This window comes from Acanthopagrus latus, chromosome 18, assembly GCF_904848185.1.
Source record: "Acanthopagrus latus isolate v.2019 chromosome 18, fAcaLat1.1, whole genome shotgun sequence".
In the NCBI taxonomy this organism is placed as follows: Eukaryota; Metazoa; Chordata; class Actinopteri; order Spariformes; family Sparidae; genus Acanthopagrus; species Acanthopagrus latus.
In genome coordinates, this window is record NC_051056.1 from 5,888,948 (window position 1) to 5,911,222 (window position 22,275).

Genomic DNA, 22,275 nt, shown 5'->3' on the forward strand with positions numbered 1-22,275 from the left:
AGCCAGTTGAGCTGGAAGTAATTTTATGAGTCTTGGGAAATGACTTTTTCCCAAACACAGGTCTTATGGCTGCTTCATGCTGTTGGTGGCGGTCACAGTGGAACCAGTGTCATGCCAGCACAAACACAACTCCACAGAGGGAAAAAACACATTTGTTGGCCATCTCACTTCTTCGAGTGTTTATAATTGAAGCTGCACTGGAGCAAGTAGATTCCATGTCTGGCTTGCAATTTGTGACCAAATGAATGTGCCTCGACATTGGATGCCACAGGGCTGATTTTAATGGGTGTTCATATTCAAACATGAGTATTTATTTTGCAGGAAGATAAGTTTGACTTGCATGTTGAGTTGTCATGATAGCTTCTGAAAAAATTTCCCTCCACGTCTGTATTATCATCTCAAGGCTGAACATTTAGCTTCAGGGAAAGTTTTTTTGCTAGAACAAAAAAGCCCAGTGAATTATACATTACTCGATCAGCTCGAGGCGTTTCCGTGAGCTCAACTCATCCGCACTGGGCCCATTAATGGATGCAACTGGGGTTGGATGAAGACATATTTAAACGCCTACACTTTCGACCAATTGATACCAGTGAACCGAGAATGAAACGCCACAAGACAGTCTGTCTTGTTCGTGGTGACTGTGTGTGTTGTGTTGCTTCTCAGATAGAAAGATATGTTTGAATTTACAGTGGAATGTGTTAAAGCATATGATATTGATATAACTGACATATTGAAACAATGTTGAAACAATGTTGAAACAAGACCATTTCATGGTGTTTTCTTTCTTTAATTTTCAACATGAAAAAATATGAATAAATATGTTTTATTTGATTTTGGATTAAGCTTGATTGAATTAAAGGAGACTGTTGAGCTGTGGCAGAAGTACGCACTTGTTTTATTTGTTTTTAACATTTTAAATACCTGGGCAGTTTATTAAAAAAATCAGAAAGCATTGTTCCATTGTTTGATGGTCTACACACCGGTCATCATTCAGATAACTGAAAAGTCACTTTTAAGGTGTCAGCTTATTAGGGCTGCTACTAACAATTAGTTTCATTGTCAATAACCTGTTGGTTTTTTTTTCTCAATTGATTATTTGATTGGTTCATAAAATAAAAATCAGTGTCTCACAAAGTCTAACATGGCGTCATTTACCATCAGAATGGACAAAGAAACAAAGCTTAATGTAATTATCTCCGACTTTATTTAAATGGGGCTAAAAGAGGACAACAAACCGATTTTAGGCACAAAGACAAAATATTCATTCAGACTTTCATTTATGTCTCTTGCCTGTCATTCCCACCTGAAGCTGGCAATGGACTGTTTGCAGTCAAGAGGGTTTTCTGTAGATCAGCTTGGAGAAATGGTTTGGACAGATAAAGTCCAAGTAAAATCTGCTGAATATGTAATACATGTAGATTGCAGTTTGTGTTTGTAGACAAAACAACTTGATGATGTAATAGCAGCAAACATTTCCTCTAAAACACAGTAACTCAGAAAGACTAATGCTTTCTCCTAAGTGCATTTCCTACAAGGAAAATTATTATTTGCCAGTTCTGCTGAGAAATGATATTGTACTCTGCAGTTTACTGCTCGCCATGAAAGTTGTACTCTGAAAAAAAAAGATCCTTTACTGTCCATTTGGGAATATGCCCAACCAAAGTGATTTATATTCAGCTTTCAGACAGGCACGTCCTGTGTCTCAGAAATGTTTGTATCTCAAAAACTAAAATCTTATTGTGATTGTTATTATGAAAACATGGTCATATTTTTCTGTCTTTCTTCCTTCTATCCCCAGATGTGTCCTCCTGCCTCTGCTGAGTGTTAAGCCTCCTCAGCAGTCTCTCTTCCTGCTGGTAGACTCTATCGATGAAGGCTGTCAGCTGGGCGAGGGGGAGCAGAGGTCCTCCCCCGGCTCCCCCAGGACTATCGCCGAGCTCCTGGCCAGTCATCACGAGTTCCTGCCTCCCTGGCTGCTCCTCATCTGCTCTGCTCGACGACAGAACAAGGCCATCACCAAACTGTTCACAGGTAAACAGTCCAGCTCTTCTATTAAGTCACATTGTTCAAATTCATCTGACATCATCCATCATAGAGAAATCTGGAGAATATTCCATCTATCCTTAAATCCTTAAATCCATAATCCCAGAAACTCTCCATTTTAGCGGCATCCTTCTTTTATACATCAATGGGCAGTGTCATAAAAATTAAGAGACATTTACTGGACGAGAAATTATTGCACGCCCCCGAATGAAGGATGAGTCACCAACATTTCTTTTAATAATTTTTCAGGAAATTACAGACTCTAAAATACCATTAAGAATACCTACAAAAACACTTTTCTTGCCGTTCTTGTGCCTGATGCTGGTGTATAGTCGAGATACAGAGTAAGACATATGTGAGTTCAACGAAACGTTTAGGTTTCCTACGAGGCGTCACTGTCAAAATAATCGTGATGCATTTATCATGATTGAATTGAGCTGATGTTAAGAGACAGTTTGATAGATCAGACAGTCTCTTCAGCTGTCACTGCTGCTTCATGCTTGTTTCCACTCCGTGTCAGCTGTTTGTCTGTGTCAATGTGATACATTTCACCTGGAATTGCAGATACAAACAAAGCCTGCAGCGATTCCTTTTCTACCGCGGCTGTTTGAATAGTATAAATGCCAGAGGCTGTCTAACATTAGACATGATTAAGGTCACCATGGCAGGCCTCTGTATGAGTTGCTGTGCTTCCTTGATTTCTTATGACACGGTACCATACCAGCTGCTATTATCTCCCTGTCAGCCTAGCAGCCTACTCTGTGGTGATGAGCTGGCAAACATTAATCAAGAACCTGAGTGTGTGGGAGGAAGCTTCCTCCATAGACTCGCGCTGCTGTGTGTACCCTCTCTACCTTTCCAAAACCACCGAGTGTGGGAGCTTCTCGAGCCCTCGGCTAGCCTCTTAAACCATTACGTAATATCCCAGCAGTCTAAGCGATCGTTCCTGAGCTGCTTCCCACTCAGGAGATGCAGGCAGGTTCAAGGCTGAATGAGCTACATGTTGTTTGTCCTTCTTTTAATGCATAATATGCACTGTCCATATCAGCGTAGTGCAATTTCCCAAAGGTTTGCAATATTGTATACAATTCTGGGCCATAAATTGTAATTTGAAACATTTCCAGTGTTACTTTACAGATGAATAATGGGTATCGGTGTTATCGTGACGTGTCTTTGTTTTGATTTCTCAGTAGCATTGCTCTTTTTGTGTCATCAGGATTGATGAGAGGTTTATAGAAATAAGGAGGCTGCTGTGTTGTGTAGAGTAGCTCAAACAGGCAGCCAATCAGAAACCTGTTTGAAAAATGTTCTATTGACAGTTATGACCTTGTTGTGATTCGTCTCTGTTATGGAGTCGATTATAGACAGTGGGCATATTTTAAGATGATTTGTAATGTACAAAATTCACATGGTATCATAATTAAATACTCACAAATATTTTGACATGAAAAACCTCCAGATATTCAGCCCCAACAACATGTTTGACAGCATTTAACCTCAAGTGGGTGACGAATTGAGTCTCTCCCGTATATTCAGAAGAAATCCATGATGTTCTGCAGGTATGCTACGAGTGACATGGCAAGGTGCATAGGCTTGTTATAGAGAAGCTGGCTTTAAACAAGTTAGTTTAAAGAAAAAAGACATGTCAGTAATGCACCTGCAGACACCCATGCTATGTCCACACATACCAGATGGCACCAGAGTGCCTATGTATGACTATGTTTTCTACTATTTACAATTAAGTTGGTCTGTGACTGTTGAACTTACAAAAAAACATGTTCATGTTCATTTTCAGTCATCGTAACCTTATAATCATTTGGACGGGAAATTGGACAAAACAAGGACTTTGAAGACATCTTCTTAGATTCTGGGAAACTACTATTTAGGGCCTTTTTACAACTTCATTGACAGAAAAATTAATCAAGAAAAACGTCACTTGATGAATTGATAATCATTTGTTGCAGCCCTAAAATGTATAATTGAAATCATACACATCTATTGATTAAAAGTTGGATGTTAGATACTTAAACTTATCCACGTATATGAATTCTTACATCTTTCTACAATTATGAATATTATTTGCAATACCGTGATTTGTCTTCCTTATCAACAGGTTTTTGGACCATCAAAATGTAACAGTTTGAACAGAATTAGCATATGATATGAAAGGATAAGTGCATCCAGAAAAAAAAACATTTCTAAACATTTCTGAAGCTTCTCAGTAAAACAGCAATGTTGTCCTAAACAACTGAAGAAACTGGGGACTTTTTAAAAAATGTTTTGTGAAGAAAGAAGCCCTGACATCCCAAATTGATTTGAAAAGATGTTATTTACACCCTTGACGCATGGTTAAACTCATGCAACCGCTTCGGTGGGGCTGAATGCCATTCCTTTTAGCTTAGCGGCTACATTGAAGGGTTTGGCTTAAGACAGGGTGTAAATAACATTTTTATATTCAATTTGGGATATCGGTGCTGCCAGAGATTAGATTATGTTAGGCAAGGCATCTGGAGCCTCTGAAATCCCCAGCTACTTCAGTTTTTTAGGAGAATGCTGCAACCCTGTTTTGCTCTGAAGCTCTAGAAATGTTTTATGGATTATGAAACTTGACCCAACCATCCATCAGAATGCAGGTGATTAAATAATGCAATTTGTGGATGAATTTGTACTTTCAGCCCAAATGTAACAGCAGAATTGCATAAATTATTTTTTTAAAAAAAGGTTTGAGTTTAATATTATGCTGTATGTTTATATGGTTTCGTACATCTGGGTTTAAATAGTCACTTAACGATATTTATAGCTTAAAGTAAATGCAGTAGTAAGAAAGTCGGCGTCAGTCAGTCAGTTCAGACTACATTAGTCATAAAAAGCCACGAGGTCACCAGCAGGCTTTCAAGACTCAAGTTTCTTTTAAAGTGGAGGCCATTTTTGTATTGATTTGGTGTAATTTCAAGATGCAGCTCAGTGTGATCATTATCACAGCCCCTTTCGTTAGAATGATTACCATGTGTTATTTTCACCTAAACTCAACAATGTAGTTTGAAAGTAGGTTGTAAATGACTGGGTGCAGTGTTGGGGATTAAGTGAAATGTTACGTGTAGGTGTTGTAAGTGTAGTTTAGAGTTTAGATTTGATCAGTGGTGACAGTGGCAACGAGCGAAGAAGGGGAGTCTGGTTTAAAGACACCATAACTCACTTCGAGTCTTTTGTAGGCGTTGTGCATCTAATTCAACAAACCGACTGTGATGCAGGCTGCCCACTTCATAATCACAAAGACATGCCCACCCACACTTTCCTCTAACATCAAAGCTTCTGTGTAGGTACCCGTGGTAGATTAGATTGTGGATTGGTATCACAGTGTAGTAGAAAGCTTCCACGCAGCATTTTCCAAAACTTTGAGCCCACAGATGGAGAAGAAGTTTTCTATTTGATTTTCTTTCAGCAGCAATTTGCATTAAATCCTGTTTTCTGGTTTACCCTGCGTGAGTGTGTCTGTCTCTGCTCCATAGATTTAAATCGTCTGATTTTAATTGCAGTTGCACATAAAGTTGACAGTGAAACACCAAGGGAATGTATGGCCGTATGTGCCTCGGATGTAAAGACTACTGGCAATTTTTTATCTCTAACTTCCTTCAGAGTTTTTCAGGGAGGTGTCTGATTGCCTGCTAGCCTTCTCTCTTCTTATGTTTCTGGCTGATGAGCTGTCTGTTGTCTTTGTTTTTTATATGGTTTGGAGAGAATTTCATCTTGGAACAATCTGATAAACAGCAGTTATCTTCTTTCTTTTCATTCATTCTTACTTTGGATTAGGCTCTCATCTCTTTGGCTTTTTACTGCCTTTTTGATGGTGGCCAAGCTTTGGTAAAGCTTTTATTCAAATTGCCCACTGATCGTTTTTGAAAAACAAGACTTTGAACAGAGGAACAGAGCAGACCGATACATCAGATGTGATGCCTCCCCGTCTAAGAGGAGTGAAGAACATATGTGATTTTGTTTTTCCTTCCTTTTTCTTTTTTTCCTAGAACACGCTGTTCCAGATTTAAAGCACTCATAATGTCAGCATTTCATTGGATTCTATTGAGTTTGTGCATTGAGATGTTCCCACAGACTTACAGTGAGCCTTGGCCTTTCTCCTTGGCTTTTAGCAACATCTTTGTTTTGTCTAGATTCACTCTTCCACTTTTAGTTCGACACTGGAAATTCTTCTGCTAGACTGGCTTTTCTTTTCCTCACACATAGACGCATGTAGTCACAAACACATTCACCCACTTAGCCTCCACCTCCATTAGCTCGTGTGCCTTATTATGAATACAGCAGTGCGAATACTTCTTATTCATGCAGCACTGGACCTAAAATAGACCAAAGGACTTCAGAGTATCAAATTGAGGCCATGTGTCCCCTAAAAATACCCTCCGTATTGTTTACAAGTCAGGGATGGCAGTGACCTGCCAAAAGACTCCACTTTCATGCTCAGTGCAACGCCAACTCCTATTTTATACGAGCGGCCTATTTCGTCTGGGGTGGAGGTTGTGTGGGTTTCCCAGTATACTCTGGTCTGCGGTGATGGGAACTTTGTGGTTGTGTGAATATAGTGTCGATAAAGTTTGAGGACTGACCTTTAACCAGAAGGTCATTTTGCAGAAAAGTTGCTGCACCAGAAGTCTGCACCGATGGCTTTTAAGGTTTCTGACAGAACATAGGAGCCTTTTGAAGTATAAACCAAAGACTTTTAGTTTTCTTTGATTTGTGTTTAATCCTCTAGAGTCTGACACATACTATCTGCATCAGCTGGAATGCTTTTTTTTCCCAAAAAAGAGATTACTTTTTCCCCAGGAGCAAAACTCTGAATTCCTCTTAACTTGCTCAACTGTTATTCCTTGTGTCTGTCTAGGAGAGGAATGTGCTTTGGGAAGTTTTCAACACCTCTGAGACCGAGCAGGAAGAAGGAGGCATTCTGACTAGTGCAGCAGAATGCCTCACTTGCATCCGCTCAGCTAGAGCCTCGCAAACAAAGACTGTTCTGTTTGTGTGAGGAGGAGTACAGGATTTTTTTCTATCCAATATCCCTCTGGCTGACTCACATTATATGATCACTCGCTTTTGATTAAGCCTTGGTCTACATGTATTATATTTGAAATCGACTACAAAAATCAGTCTGAAGCACACAGTCGTGCTAAAAACTGAAGTCAGTGCCGTTATTTTATGTCGAAGTTACTGCAGCCCTATGGAGAGAAGCTTGCCTCTGCTGTGTGCTGTGCTACTGTAAGGCCATGATAGGGGTAGCGGAGTGGAAACACTTAGGCAGCGATTTTGGTTGGGAGTCGGGTAGAATCTGTGCCAATTTAACAAGGCCTCCGGCAGAAGGGAGAGAGCAAGGGAAAGGGGAACGAGAGGGCGGGGTGGAGGTGGAGACAGGGGCTGGGCTTTTAAATAGAAACAGCCTCACAAACATGTTTTGTTTTTTTTTCTTACCCTGGACTCTCATCATTTTCTCACCCAGGCAAAGTGATGAAATTTCAAAATTGCACTGAACTTTTTGTGCTGACTCAGAAATGCAACTTTGATTTATTAGAAAACAGAAATTGCATGTATTTGTGGTTGTTTTGAAGACGCTCTTTTGTTTTTTTGCATTGTTTCTCCAAAAATTCAGTTCACTCATGGCCTCATTAAAATAATTGCAGACAAATTTTTTCTCCTAATCCCCTTGTGGCATTTGATCCAGCCTAGTGTGTGATCTTTTTATCGTGTGGAGGCATCACTGAACTGTAATGGGTACCATCTGCTCAATATTGTTTATGAAGCATGCTTGTCAAAGTCACTGTTACTCAAGTAGTAAGTATGTGAAGGCACTGTCTGAGCATACTAGGAGTTCTGCATGGAGTACAGCAGTGAGCTTCAACAGATATTCATGAACATTTCTGTGATATTGATATTAGCAAAAGGGGATTCCTTGTGCTTCAGTAAACACATCTATGTATTTGATATTTCAGCCTTTAACTGATACTTTTACCCAGAGCAGGTTTGAGTACAGGCAGATACAGATACAGACTCAACCTCATTCAGTAAATAAGTCATGTAAGGTCACAGCTACTGCACTCTGACTACATCACTGTGACAGAAATACCTGAAATATATATAGATGTAGAGATGTATATGTTTTATTGAATTCAAATTCAGCTTTAAATTTCCTTATCAAATAAGAACCCTTTAGATTGTCCCACTGAACTGATTTTGCTTTTGATTAATTTGTCCAAGTTGAAAGTGTTTAACTAGACCTCAAAGATCAACATTGACAGAACTAAAACTCTTAATCTCTCCCTCTCCCTCTTTTATTTCCTAATGAATATTTATTCAAATCAAAAATAATATTTGTCAGATTAGCTAAATCAATACCTAAAAGCTGAGTTAAAAGACTTGGCAAGATTCTTTATCTCGACACAAATCTCCCTGATTTCTCTTATATTAGAAACTATCAGAACAGACACATATAGAGGCTAGCGTCTGTGGCTCAGGGATAGAGCCAGCATCTTGTTATCGGAAGGTCGCTGGTTCAGTTCCTCTGGCCTGCATGTTGAAGTGTCCTTGGGAAAGATCCAGAACCCCAAACTGCTCCTGGTGTGCCAGTCGGCACCTTGTATGGCAGCCACCACCATCAGCGTGTGAATATATGTATGAATTGCCGTAATGCAATTCTGATGAATGCCCTAAATGTAAATGTAGAAGGTAAAACTCACATCTCTCAAATCTCTCCTCCTGTGTGGCAGCATGTCATGACTAATCTGCGAATGAAGCAGGAAGTAGGTGACAATGATACAGCCCAATTTAAAGGAAATGCAAAGCAAGCCCTCGTGCAGGCTGTACTTTGAGGATTTTGAGAGAAAAAGCCAACATGAGTGAGGGATGAGGAAAGATGGAAAAGGCATGTATGTGTCAACTGCAGTGCCATTAGTTATAATAATATAGTATCAGTGTGCCACTGGAGCTGTGAAAGATAATAGCTCCCCTTAAATAACCACATTCCTGCTCTGTACTGTTACAGCAACTTCAATTAAATTGATTTCCACCATCATAAAATACATGATTATTTTCAGTCTTTTCCCGATTTTACTCTTAGTTCTTGGGGTTGGTCACAGGGGGCACTTGGCAGGCAGTGGGGGGTTGTGCCAGCAAAGAACTTGGAAACAAGCCACACACACAAAAATCACACATAAAAGCCCCTGTTAGTTATGAATCACAGCTGATTTTAAGACGGTTATAATCCTGGCTCAGGCAGAGGAATGTTACAGGAGCATGTGGCCACTTTAAGAAGACAGTCATCCTGTGAGGCATTTGATGGAGGCTTTACTCATTTCCTTCCTAGAATGACACATTTGCTAAAGTTTTTTTTTTTTTTTTTAGCTCAAAATTAACCAGCAGGTCTTCTTCCTTAGCCCACAGTATATAGATAAGTCATTATAAATTCCACAGCTCCTTTCAGGAAATTATGTGACTCTGGGGTGGGTCTGTGTTTTTGTTTCCTGTATTTGGAGAGAGAGTAGCCCACCCTGGAAATCACTCAAAACCACATCTTCCACCTACACTCTGCCCTGCCGTGAAAGGAGCTTTCTTTACCCACCCCGCACTGAGACAGACCAGATTTACCACCAGAGATCACAAATGAAAAGAGCAGCCTGTTTAAAGCATTCACCCTCCTCCACCGCTTTGAGCCTCTCTTTGTGCAGAGACTTGTGCGTGAATCTGACACAGGTTAGTGTCGTTCCTATGCAAAAAATACCAAAGGTCAACAAAACCCCTTTTTTTGTATACTTTTCTATTCGGTCGAATGTGAGACCTCACCGCGAGATCTTCTGGCCAACTGACAACACAAACACTGTCGTAAAGCAGCAAGGATGGTTTATTTCTTCTGGGCTGTGGAATGTTCCCTGAGAGACAAAGATGGCTCTGCTTACCGACTCCACAGTAAATGACATTTTGCGGCATCATTTAGACGTTTGGATGTGCGTTAGTGCGAATGCGACAGATGAATTTGGATCTTAACTATGAAATAAAAGTTTTATGAGAGATAAGATGCCAAGAATGTCTTCAGTACTGAAGCTTTAAGGCCGACTTTGAGATGGAAATAAAAAAAAGTCTTTATTTAAGATTTCAAAGAAGTTTAAGACAGATTCTACCATGCATTTGGCTCGAGACTAAATTGTCCAACATCAAATCAAAGAGTACATTCAGCAAATGCCTCACACTACCAATATATAATAAAAACCATCTGTGTTATCTCTTCTTAGAATTTTCAGTATTGATCATCTCTGAGCCTTGTTGCCTGGCTTAGAAAGCAAGCACGACATATTTAATTAGCTCACCCCCCCTCTCTTGGAATTGGCTTACACAGACAAGCTGATTTATGTCCATATTCATGTATGAGTTGTCGTCTGTGAGGCTGCATGTTGAGCCTCACTTTGGATGAGTTGAAGACCATAATCCTTGCTGAATACTGTAATTTACCACAATGCAGTCTGACAGCCGGGCAAATTACAGGTCTGCAATGTCTGTATCTATAACACCTTGGGTGCTGCACTGCAATAACACGATTCTGAACATGGCGGACGCGCTGACTGCCCTCTTTCCTCCTGAGGTGATGCCCTTTGGTATGTGACATGCCCCTGCCACATTTTTATAGACAGATTTTTTTTTTTAAAATCTTTTCAAGGCTTTACTACAGAGCTCGACTTGTCAGCTTTTGCTTTAATTGAAGGGTATTTAAATGAAGTCTTAATGTAGGTTTAGTCAGAATAAATGCAGAAGAATTCCTGGCATGTTTCTGGCTGGTTTTGCTGCAGGGATAAAATCCTTTAAAGTAAAGACGGGGGATTTTTATACCACACTGCCTCTTGACCTGCATGCCAAGGATGACTTTGCAAGTACCTGTTCCCACACACAGCAAGCTGCCACAACTTTCCTCATGCTGGAACTGTTCTCTTGACACTTCCCTGAGAAATCTTTCTAAAATGGTTCCAGGCCTTCCTGGCAATGCATGTTGATAGCAGATAATGGCTTGTTTGACTTGATGGCCAATAAAACACGACTGACATGCTAGGCTGACTGGTTTCTTGTGCAGGTGACTGGAAACATGTGCAGGTAGGCGTAAATGAGGTCACCGGGAGGTCAGCTGGTGTAATGAGGAACAAAACACAGGCAGTGATTTGAGGAAATATGATCCCATGTGGGGCAGAGAACTGGACACTGAACACCACAAGAGCTTACTGCCACCATGAAGACTGCAAACTAGTATCTTCAGAAAGAAATTAGTTGAATTAGGAATTTCTGTGGTTGAATGCAACATATCATCAAACCTATTAAGATACAAAAAGTAGGGCAAAAAAAAACAAAAACAGATGATGTGGCATGAAAGAAGGAATCATTGGCTGTAGAAGCCCTACTTATTCCAGATTTGCAGAAATTGGTAAATGGACAGTTTGAATGAAGTTCAGGGTATTTATATACTTTTGGTCCCGTTTGATCTGTATATTTCATAACAATCCGTTATTTCATTTCTCTTTTGGAATTTTTTTCACTTGGATAAAATTTGATGGTCATCTATGCAGCTGCAAGAAGCTCAGGGATATATAGTGACAACTCTCTGAGTGTAGATATCCATTATGGGATGCAGTGAGTGAAGGCATACACATGTGACCAGGTGCACACTCGGTCTGTAGTCAACGTCTTAATGAGCTCCTGTCATTCAAAATCATGTGTAGATACTTTATCCTAGAAACCTGTCTCTGGTGTGTTCTGCAGAGATGCTCATATGACTGATGTATTATTCGTTGTGCAGGTTGTTTGATAGCTTTATCTGACTGTACCTCTAAAACTGAGCTGTGTTGTCCAGCCCCATTCATGTCTACATCCCTCTATGTCAATCTAGCTGGTTTTGAAATTATCTGAATAAAAAACCTGGTCACATTTATGTAAGAATCACAATGGCAATCGCATTAGGTAACATTTTCATATCATTTTGAAAATGCCACAAGTCTGAATTGAATGCTAATGTAAATGCTGCAGTGAAACATACAGGGAGAGAGAGATTAAAAGTTTTAAATCTTTGTCCTTCTTCTGTGATTATTGTAATGCATTTATCATGTCAGTAGTTGCCTCTTATGTGCAAAATCAGGAAATACAGTGAAAGGTACAAGGCATTTAAGAAAGTTGATCTTTTTACATCAGATCAGTCCTAAAAAGTAGCTAAAGCTTTATATTAGGTAAATTAGCATGTATATAAGTAACATGTTGGCTCCTTATTAGTCATTAAAAAGCACTTATTAAGGTATTTTTCTTCATGACTATAGTCTACAGCCACTAGGTCATAACAAAGAGTTTTCCCTCAATCTCCCAATTAATGCTTATTGATAAGAAAGCTGTTGTACATGAATTTACTATCTTAATATTCTTTGCACTGCATGGGCATTACAAGGTGTCTTGTTACTGGCTTCCCTGTCTTTGCCAGCGGCCTGATCTTTACTGCACACGTGCAACTCTCAGCAGAGATAAGACAGAAATGAAATGTCTCACTTCCAATTACATCCATCAGCAGCTCTTGAAAGAAAATCATATTGATAAACACTTTTTTAAACAAATTGAATGACATTTAGGATGTATTCTAATGACGATCATGAGCTGCTGCTTTTCTACTATTTTTCTGGCGCTTGCATGATTCTTAATATGTAAAGCACAAAAAAGAATCAGTTGCCCATTTTTACTGGATTTATCCCGTGTTTAAAAACCTGGCTAGTCGCAATAATTTTGGTGTAAAACTGGTTCAACTGAGAATATTTTTTGGTACTATCACCTTACTGACCAAAGCATAATAACGGAGCATGTCTGTACAAAATCTTCCTTACTTAACATCATGACCAGTAACTAGGAGGTTATTGATGAGGTTGATGGCCTAGTAGTTGTAGAATCTGGTCATGCAGAATAAGGCATGGATATGTGCTTTATTGTGATTATTAATAAAGAGTCAATATTCCATTATTCTGCATGCTAATCAGCTACTAGTGGTAAATATGTGTTCCCTCCAAAAAGTGTTAGAAAATGTTTTTCTATTAATGTGCAACCATGGCAAAAGAGGTTAAAACAAGACTCGTACAAAAGTAGTCTTGCCAACAGTCTCTTCATGTTTTTGCTGTCTGCATGACTGAACAAGTGTCCCACCTTATCGTCCTGTCATTAAAAGCTTGTGTGCTTTCAGATGTCATAAAACGAGCAACAGAATTCACTATCAGTAACATTATGCATTTAAGGTGAGGTGAAAACGTGTAAGTAGTTTCGCTGTTAGCAGCGTGTGGGAGCAGTCCATCACGCTCACGGTGGTCATTAATTAAGGCGTCAGCGACAAAATAAGTCTTAAAATCCATCAGTGATGCAGCTGGTGAGAGAGAATTAAACACTTTTCTCCCTGGATATTATAACTGTTTTTACTCACAGCTGTTCTGTCTCTCTTGTCAAGTCTGTACGAAGCCATGAAGACAAACACTGATGTAAAAATCTACTTTGTCGGAATGACAAAATAGTGTAGCTGTAGCAGAGAGATGAAGCCAGCAGATGGGGTTAAATATGACTTGTTTGAGAACGGCTTCAGTGTGTTAAATGTATTCCTGTTTGGCCCTCCCCTCACCTCATCAGCCACAACAGGTCTGACTGGAAACCCTTTCACACCCCGTTTGAAATTCAGCAAGAGACGTGTTGGGGCAGGAGTGTTTTCATGTGCTTTGCCTCCAGCGTTACATGAATTAATTGTTTAATCATTTCACTGTCTCGCCTGGTGGTCGCTTAGTATGGCAGGAAATATACAGTACACAGGAAATGTAGCTGCTAATCTGAAATGATTCTCTCCTGCAACAGTTATCTTTGCACAGTTGAATTAGTGCCCCATTAGTGTCAAAGCTTCTCAGTGCCTGGCTTTGTCTTTTTTCACTTGTGAAAAATCAACATTTATGAAAGATAAAGTAGAAAGTGTTGTCTCGCATTCGTCTGTTGGAGTAGAAATTAGAGAGTGTATATAATCAAACGAGAGAGGCAGCAGTGTTTTTCAAAGATTAAATAGCACTCTTTTCAAAGGACTGTTGTTTGCAGACTGGAGCTGACTCTCATCGACATACTTGTGTTTAGGAGGTTGGCGCACTCGTGTTTTTTGGAGCCGGGAACACTGCAGCTGTCGAACAGACGTTTGTTGAGCGGGTTTACTGGAGAGCCTTAGGAGAGGGCAGCGATGCTTGGGTTTCTGTTTTCTTTATGGATCAGATGACCCAAGATGGTGTCTCGCAAAAGAATGTGCCGGATCTGAGACACTGCCGCGCCGAAATCCCGCTTGATGAGCTTGGACTTATTATTTCTCAACACGCATGCACACACGCTGCCTCGTTTGTCATCTGAAAAATTAATCTAGAAGGAAAACAGTCCCTCTTTTGTACGCGGGGCTCTGTCTCCTGTGGCTGGTATCCAGTTCTGTAACGAGCAGCAGCTGGCTCAGAGGCCTGTACTCGGGAGCTGCATCCCTCACCCTGATGAATGTGTCATTTGTTGCTTGTTTAGTACTCGCTTTTGTTCAGACTCTAGACCATCCTCTCTTACACACACACTCATAAAAAGCCTGAACACACACAATACTCAAACTACAGTTTGTATAGCCCAATTATTAACAAAGCATAGGCCTTCATGACTTTTTGCTTTTGGAAAGAAAGAAAATGGCTCTTGGACAGCATTTGAACATTTGTAGCCAATGAAAGTTCTTGCATTCTTGTGTAGTACTTAATAGTAGTTCCTGTTACACCACAGTCATCAAATACAGGTTGGACTTCTTTCCTCCTGTGGTTGTTTTTAGTGCTTTATCTGCAGGAGCAGCGCAGTAATAATGCCATGACTTCACATTTGACATCCAAGCCTTATGAAGTGATGTCTGCTGATGACTAAAGTGGAAATTGTTGCTCATCTTCTTCCTAGTGAAAGAAGAGATCTTTTTTTGTGCCTTCTGACTTCTTGCACAAAAATCCTTTTCAACCAGACAAATGCTTTATTTCAGTCAAATTTCTGTCTCCTCCTCCCTCCCCCAGCTTTCCTATTCACTGTATCTGCGTAATTGGTGTGTCAGTGAATGTAGAAGAAGCTGTTTATCATAAACTACAGCACAGAAGCATTTGTCTTTTGTTCCCCTTAGAAAATATTCATGATAGAGCAAAATCTCCAAAATAGGGCTGTAACGCACACTCAATGTTGTTCTCAGTCCCTTTGTGAATAGAGCATTTACATCAGGACAGTGTCACACTTTGCTGAAGTGACTAGCCGGGTGAAAAATAGTTTGGTCCCCTCAAGTCTTTTTTGTCCTTGTTTTCCCCCTTCAGTGGCCTCTTCCCCTCTCTCAGCTAGTGGGTTTCCTGTCCCATCTGGAGCAAACCCAGAATGTCCAAAGAAGGACTGGGTCCAGTAGGAGTAGGAGGACCGATCCGTGACATCACAGCATCAGAGAGTTTAACACATAGGCAGGAGATCATGCCAGCATCAGCATTTTTGTCTTTAATCCCAAGTTGTGGAGAGAAAAAAAAAATCTGGTACAATGTGCCTGTATAGACTCGGGCCCTTGTGATTAGTGCATTCGAGTTCAGAAACATCAATAAAAGGGGAAGGAAGCATGTGCACCAGCATGTCTGGCCTTCAGTCTAAACAAACGAATATTAAGAGGTTGACATGAAACATAAGGCTAGAAAGTGAGAAAGGGGAGTGAGAAATCCTTTGATTGAAAGAGGCTGAAACTTGATATTTAATGTCTGATGTTTGAACCAGAGGACCAGTGAGTATTCCGAGAGATATTTTAGTGTCTTTTGATATAAACCTGAAAGAATGGATGACTATGTTACAGTTCTTCCCATGGTCCGGTTGAAATGACTGATCAGTCAGATTTAGAATACACACAAAAACTTTAATAGTTTTAAGGACTTAAAGATAGATGTGCTTGAGTGTTTTTTGCTTACTATACTCTGTATGTTACCATGTATCTGTCTCCTGAAATGTCAGTGACTTCTCCAGGACTACAGTGGGAGCTGGTACAGGGGAAGAAAAGAGGCTGAAGGGAGGGTGAAACAAGCTTGTGGCCACTGAAAAAAATAGCAGACTGAAAGTGGGTTAGGGTCATTGGGTTTTTCTAATGACTGGCCTATTATATGTTAAAATGCTGGGGAGTGATCCTTTACAGTTAAATTAATTTCAATCGTTTGCACAGCTGCATCCTTGTCACACATTCAGTTCTACTTGCAGACATGAATATTCAGAACAAGCATATGGAGTTTTTTTATTTTATTTTTTTTTATTAAAATAAATGGTTCACCCAAGAAGAAACATTCAGATGTAAAGTTGAGTGAAGCTTTGAAGCCCACAAAGAGCTTCAGTGTTGCTGCGTTCTCCAACTACAATTTAGATGGGCACATGAGAAGCCCCACAATCCGAAATTGTCTTGGAAAGATACACCCTTTTTAAAGCCAAAATCTTCCCTGGAGCTGCCAAGCTACATGCAGTAGCATGCACACACAGCAACTACTACATGCAGTTGCTGCACAAGTTTGACTGCTTGTCAATGGTCAAATTAACTTTTCAAATCAATTTTGGAACTTGGGACTTCCTGAGACATGGATTATGCCAGACAAGGCCAAATTTACCCACTATTTGCCTGGGGTTATAAACTCTGTCATAAAATATTTCATTGTAGATAAGTTGTGCCCTTAACAAAGTCCAACCTGAAAATGATATATTACAATCAAAATCCGCCATTTATCAAATGATGTAATTAAACATAGTCAGTATCTGAGACATGAATGCCTTACTGTCATCTGTTTCATTAGTCGGAAACACAACGATGGCCTCAAGGACAAAGTGAAAGAAGATTATTGTCAGGCACAGTTGGTGGAGGTTTGCTTATCTTAAACAAACCCAGAAGCAGATGATAAAGTAAATGTACTGCTCCTTCTGTTTACCAGGATCTGTTGTCCAAACTGTCAGTACCTGCATGGGAACTTAAACTCAGCAGGTTTGTTATCTGGCCTCCAGGTGTGGTGAGCAGCGGGTCTGTGTGGAGTAAGATTTCACAGGCTTTCTACCCACACAATAGCAGCCAGATGAACAGGGCACTGCCTCAGGCTTGGTGACAGAGTCTGATTCATATTATGTACAGGGAAAAGTTGTGTTATATAATCAAAGCAATCACACTCAACTGTTAAAAATAAAGGTACTGGTGCTGAAAGTCATTGTGATTCTTTTCTATTAAACATTAAAGAGCAGCTTCCTGTCCATACATAAAATGTACAGTCGATAATGAGATGCCTTAAAATTAAAACTCTAATTTCCTTTTTTTCAATAGTCGATGTTGTTAAGACCATGGCATGTAAGTGGACCTTTTTAAGTGAAGAGTGCAGCTGTTTTTCTCATAGTCAAAGGCCTGTTAGTCATTGTAAAATCCAGTATGTCAATAATACTAAGAGCCTCTGGAGACATTTTTTTCTTGTCCCAGTAACCTCGAGAACCATGGGAACTGTAAATATAACTATGCAAAAATGTTCTTCTTGCCCTCCGGCAGAGACCAAGCACAGATTGTTTTAACATGGAGGAAAGTTCACTTAATGCCCATTAGCCCAGGCCATTTTGGAGCCATTTTCACACATCTGTGAGAGGAATTACCATTAAAGATCATTCATTAAGACTCATTGTGATCATTTCTTTTTCAGAAGGATTTCTAAAGGTCTGTGCTGGGAGTATGTAGCTTGATAATGAGTGAAGCACTGGAGGGATGTTTTACAGACCACCAATGGGCTACAGGCATGGGAATTATGCCTCCCTTGGACTGCTTCATTTTGATTCTTGTACATTCTAACATAGATTTCCCCCTGCTGATTAAGGTCTAATAACCTCTCCAGTCAATGGATGGGCTGAATGACCAATCAAACGTGTTTCAGTATTGAAAGAAATTGTTTCTTTCTGAGGGTTTTTAGTGATAGTTGATATTAAATGTGTTTTTTTCAGATACGTTTTCTGCCAAGATGGGTGCTTTTCCTTATTCAAGTATGATTATGCTTTGTATGCTGCAGTACATGAATAAGCAACAGTACAGGTATAATAGATTCATTGTTTTAGTTGACTTAAATTATTTCTGTTTTTATCCTCACAGGTACACTCTAGATTATTAAATGCTTCTGCATCACACACAATATACTATGCTAATTGCCATAATTTTGTTTTGATTCTTTGGGTTTTCTTTTTTGGTTTTGTTTTCGTTAGTTCTTTATGGGATGAACTGATGCTTCTGCTTCCAGCAGCCTTATGGGTTGTGCTCTCAATTCTTCTGAAAGGTTTTTCTTTAACAACATGGCTTTACTGTTAATTATCCTTTGCCTTAGGAAATTAAAGGTGGGCTTAATTAACCCAATTATCCAAAGGTGCAAGATCAGTGGATAAATAGTGGGTATGATCTCAAGGTCAGGCTTAGGATAATGACTCCAGTGGTACTGTGGGGAAGTAACTCTCATCATCAACAGCTATAATTTCTACAACCACTGCAATTTATTGTTAGATTTTAGATTTCCTTGTCCATTTGTAATCAGACACTACTAATGTCCATTTCTTTTCTTTCAGGATTCCGCAAAATCAGCCTTGATGATCTGCGCAAGGCCTATATTGTCAAGGATGTGCAACAGTACATCCTCCACAGGCTGGACCAGGAGGAGGCCTTGAGGCAGCACCTGACCAAGGAGACAGCAGAGATGCTCAACCAACTCCACATAAAAAGCAGTGGCTGCTTCCTCTACCTTGAGCGCGTGCTAGATGGCGTGGTGGAGAACTTCATAATGCTTCGTGAGATCCGTGACATCCCTGGCACTCTCAACGGCCTCTACCTGTGGCTCTGCCAGAGACTTTTTGTCAGAAAACAGTTTGCCAAAGTCCAGCCCATCCTTAATGTAATCCTGGCCACTTGTAGGCCACTCACAGTCAAGGAACTGTACCATGCAGTCTGGACCAAAAACATGACACTTACTATGGAAGAATTTCAGAAAAAGATGGACATTCTCTCCAAGTTGTTGGTTGATGGCCTTGGGAGTACTAAAATCCTTTTTCACTACAGTTTTGCAGAGTGGCTACTGGATGTTAAGCATTGCACCCAGAAGTACTTGTGCAATGCAGCAGAGGGACACCGAATGCTGGCAATGAGTTATACTTGCCGGGCAAAGCAGCTCAAACCACTCGAAGTGCAGGAATTTGCACTGCACCTTGTCAGTTCCAATCTGCAGATTGAGCCATTTAATCTGGCTCTTTGGATGGTTTGGAATGGTACTCCTGCTAAAGACTCTCTGACCACCTCTATACCAAGAGAGCAGGAGGTCCTGCAACTTCTGGTCAAGGCTGGAGCTCATGTAAACAATGAGGATGACCATGCATCATGTATTGTACAACAGGCCCTTGAAAGAGAGGACTCAATACGGACACTACTTGACAACGGGGCATCTGTCAACCAGTGTGACTCCAGTGGGAGAACTCTGCTTGCCAACGCAGCTTACAGTGGAAACCTTGATGTGGTAAACCTGCTTATATCTAGAGGGGCAAACATGGAGCTAGAAGACAACCATGGACAAACCGCACTTACTCTTGCTGCAAGGCAGGGCCATACCAAAGTGGTCAACTGCCTAATTGGTTGTGAGGCCAACATAAACCACACAGACCATGATGGATGGACAGCCTTGCGCTCTGCAGCATGGGGTGGACATTCAGAGGTTGTGTCTGCTCTGCTTTATGCTGGTGCCAGAGTGGACTGTGCCGATGCTGATGGCAGAACTGCTTTGAGAGCTGCTGCTTGGGGAGGCCATGAAGACATCGTGTTGAACCTTCTTCAGCATGGGGCTGAAGTCAACAAGGCAGACAATGAAGGAAGAACAGCTCTCATTGCTGCAGCATACATGGGACACAGAGAAATTGTTGAGCATCTCTTGGACCACGGAGCCGAAGTTAATCATGAAGATGTGGATGGAAGGACTGCCCTCTCAGTCGCTGCTCTCTGTGTTCCTGCAAGTAAAGGCCATGCTTCTGTTGTGAGCCTCCTGATTGACAGAGGAGCAGAGGTTGACCACTGTGATAAAGACTGCATGACTCCCCTCCTTGTGGCTGGCTATGAAGGACATGTCGATGTTGTCGATCTGCTTTTGGAAGGTGGAGCCGATGTGGATCACACAGACAACAATGGCCGCACTCCTCTTCTTGCTGCTGCATCAATGGGCCATGCCTCAGTTGTCAACACATTACTTTTCTGGGGGGCTGCTGTTGATAGCATCGACAGTGAGGGAAGGACTGTGTTGAGCATAGCATCTGCTCAGGGTAATGTGGAGGTGGTCAGAACTCTGCTGGACAGAGGTCTGGATGAGAATCACAGGGATGATGCAGGCTGGACCCCGCTACACATGGCTTCTTTCGAGGGCCACCGCCAAGTGTGCGATGCCCTTATTGAGCAAGGTGCTCGTTGTACAGAGGTTGACAATGATGGTAGAATACCGCTGATATTAGCTGCACAAGAGGGACACTATGACTGTGTACACATTCTTCTGGAAAACAAATCATGCATCGATGAGAGGGGATATGATGGAAGGAATGCTCTCAGGGTGGCTGCTCTAGAAGGCCACAGGGACATTGTTGAACTGCTGCTGAGCCACTGTGCTGATATAGATTACAAAGATGCAGATGGACGCCCAACGCTCTACATATTGGCACTTGAAAATCAGCTGGCGATGACAGAGTATTTCCTCGAAAATGGAGCAAACGTGGAAGCTTGTGACACTGAGGGCAGAACAGCCCTCCACGTATCCTGCTGGCAAGGGCATGTTGAAATGGTGCGGCTTCTGATTAACTATCATGCTGATGTGAACGCCTGTGACAATGAGAAGCGATCTGCCCTCCAGTCTGCTGCATGGCAAGGACACACAAAGGTTGTGCAGTTTTTGATAGAAAATGGCACACATGTGGATCATACATGCAACCAGGGAGCAACAGCACTAGGCATCGCTGCCCAAGAAGGTCACATTGATGTTGTGCAAATACTTCTTGAAAACGGCGCTGACCCCAACCACGCTGATCAGTTTGGACGCACAGCAATGAGGGTGGCAGCAAAAGGTGGCCATTCAATGATCATAAAACTTCTGGAAAAGTATGGGGCCTCAACTCTAAATGGCTGCAATCCCTCCCCAGTACACACCATGGAAGAAAAAACCCCACTGGCCGTGACTGGTAAAATGCAATCCCTCACCATTAAATCAAGTAGTTCTGGCAGCACAGGGGCAGGAGACATGCAGTCGTCTGGACGTGGTCTACCCAACGGACCTGTCCATGCTTTCAGTTCGCCATCAGAATCTCCTGATTCCACAGTAGATAGACAGAAATCCTCCTTATCAAATAATTCGCTCAAGAGTTCAAAGAACTCCTCCTTGAGAACTACATCATCGACAGCCACAGCACAGACTGTGCCAATCGACAGTTTTCATGGACTGACATTCACAGAACAAATCCAGCAGCATTCACTGCCTCGCAGCCGGAGCAGGCAGTCGATCGTGTCCCCTTCCTCTACGAATAAGTCCATTGGTCAGCAGCCATCATCTCCATCCAATGACTTTGACTGGTCTCAGTTGAAACCCAGTCTCAAGTCAACAAAGGGAAGTAAGGCTGGAAATGGGACATCAAATAGTAAAGGAGCACTGGGAGACAAGAAAAAAGGCAAGAACAGTGGATCAACCCATGGTCAGGTTCTGGAGTACGAGATGACTCAGTTTGATAAGAGGATTGCTCTCAATAAATCAGTAGCGAACATTGCAGTGAAGGATCCCCATTGCAAGATCATGATTGGTGGTTCAATTCGGTCAGAAAGGGGCCAAAGCCAAGATCCATTCTTTATCCAGCAGCAGAGCTGTTCTGAGAAGAAGAGGAATGGCATCATGACCAACCCCAACTATCATCTCCAGGGTAATCAGGTTTTCCTGAGTAGAGTATCGGTTCCTCGGACTGTACAGAACAGAGGCCACCAGGATGTTCTAGAGAACTATCCCATAGGGGAAACCGAGCTAAGCCTTAAACAAGCCCTCAAACTGCAGATTGAAGGATCAGACCCTGGGTTTAACTACAAAAAGGAGACTCCATTATAGCTGGTAAGAGATACTTTAAAAAAAA

The 22,275-nt window shown here is 41.2% G+C and overlaps 1 protein-coding gene across 1 annotated transcript in view; it reads left to right on the forward strand.

The window, feature by feature from the left end:
- The window catches only part of ankrd50 (ankyrin repeat domain 50), a 40,701-nt gene that overhangs the window by 16,395 nt on the left and 2,031 nt on the right, over positions 1–22,275 (forward strand). The window contains exons 3-4 of the mRNA XM_037077392.1: positions 1,799–2,031; positions 18,709–22,253. Of these exons, the coding sequence (XP_036933287.1) occupies positions 1,799–2,031; positions 18,709–22,250 (3,775 nt within the window). The 3' untranslated portion in view covers positions 22,251–22,253. The remainder of the gene's footprint in view (positions 1–1,798; positions 2,032–18,708; positions 22,254–22,275) is intronic.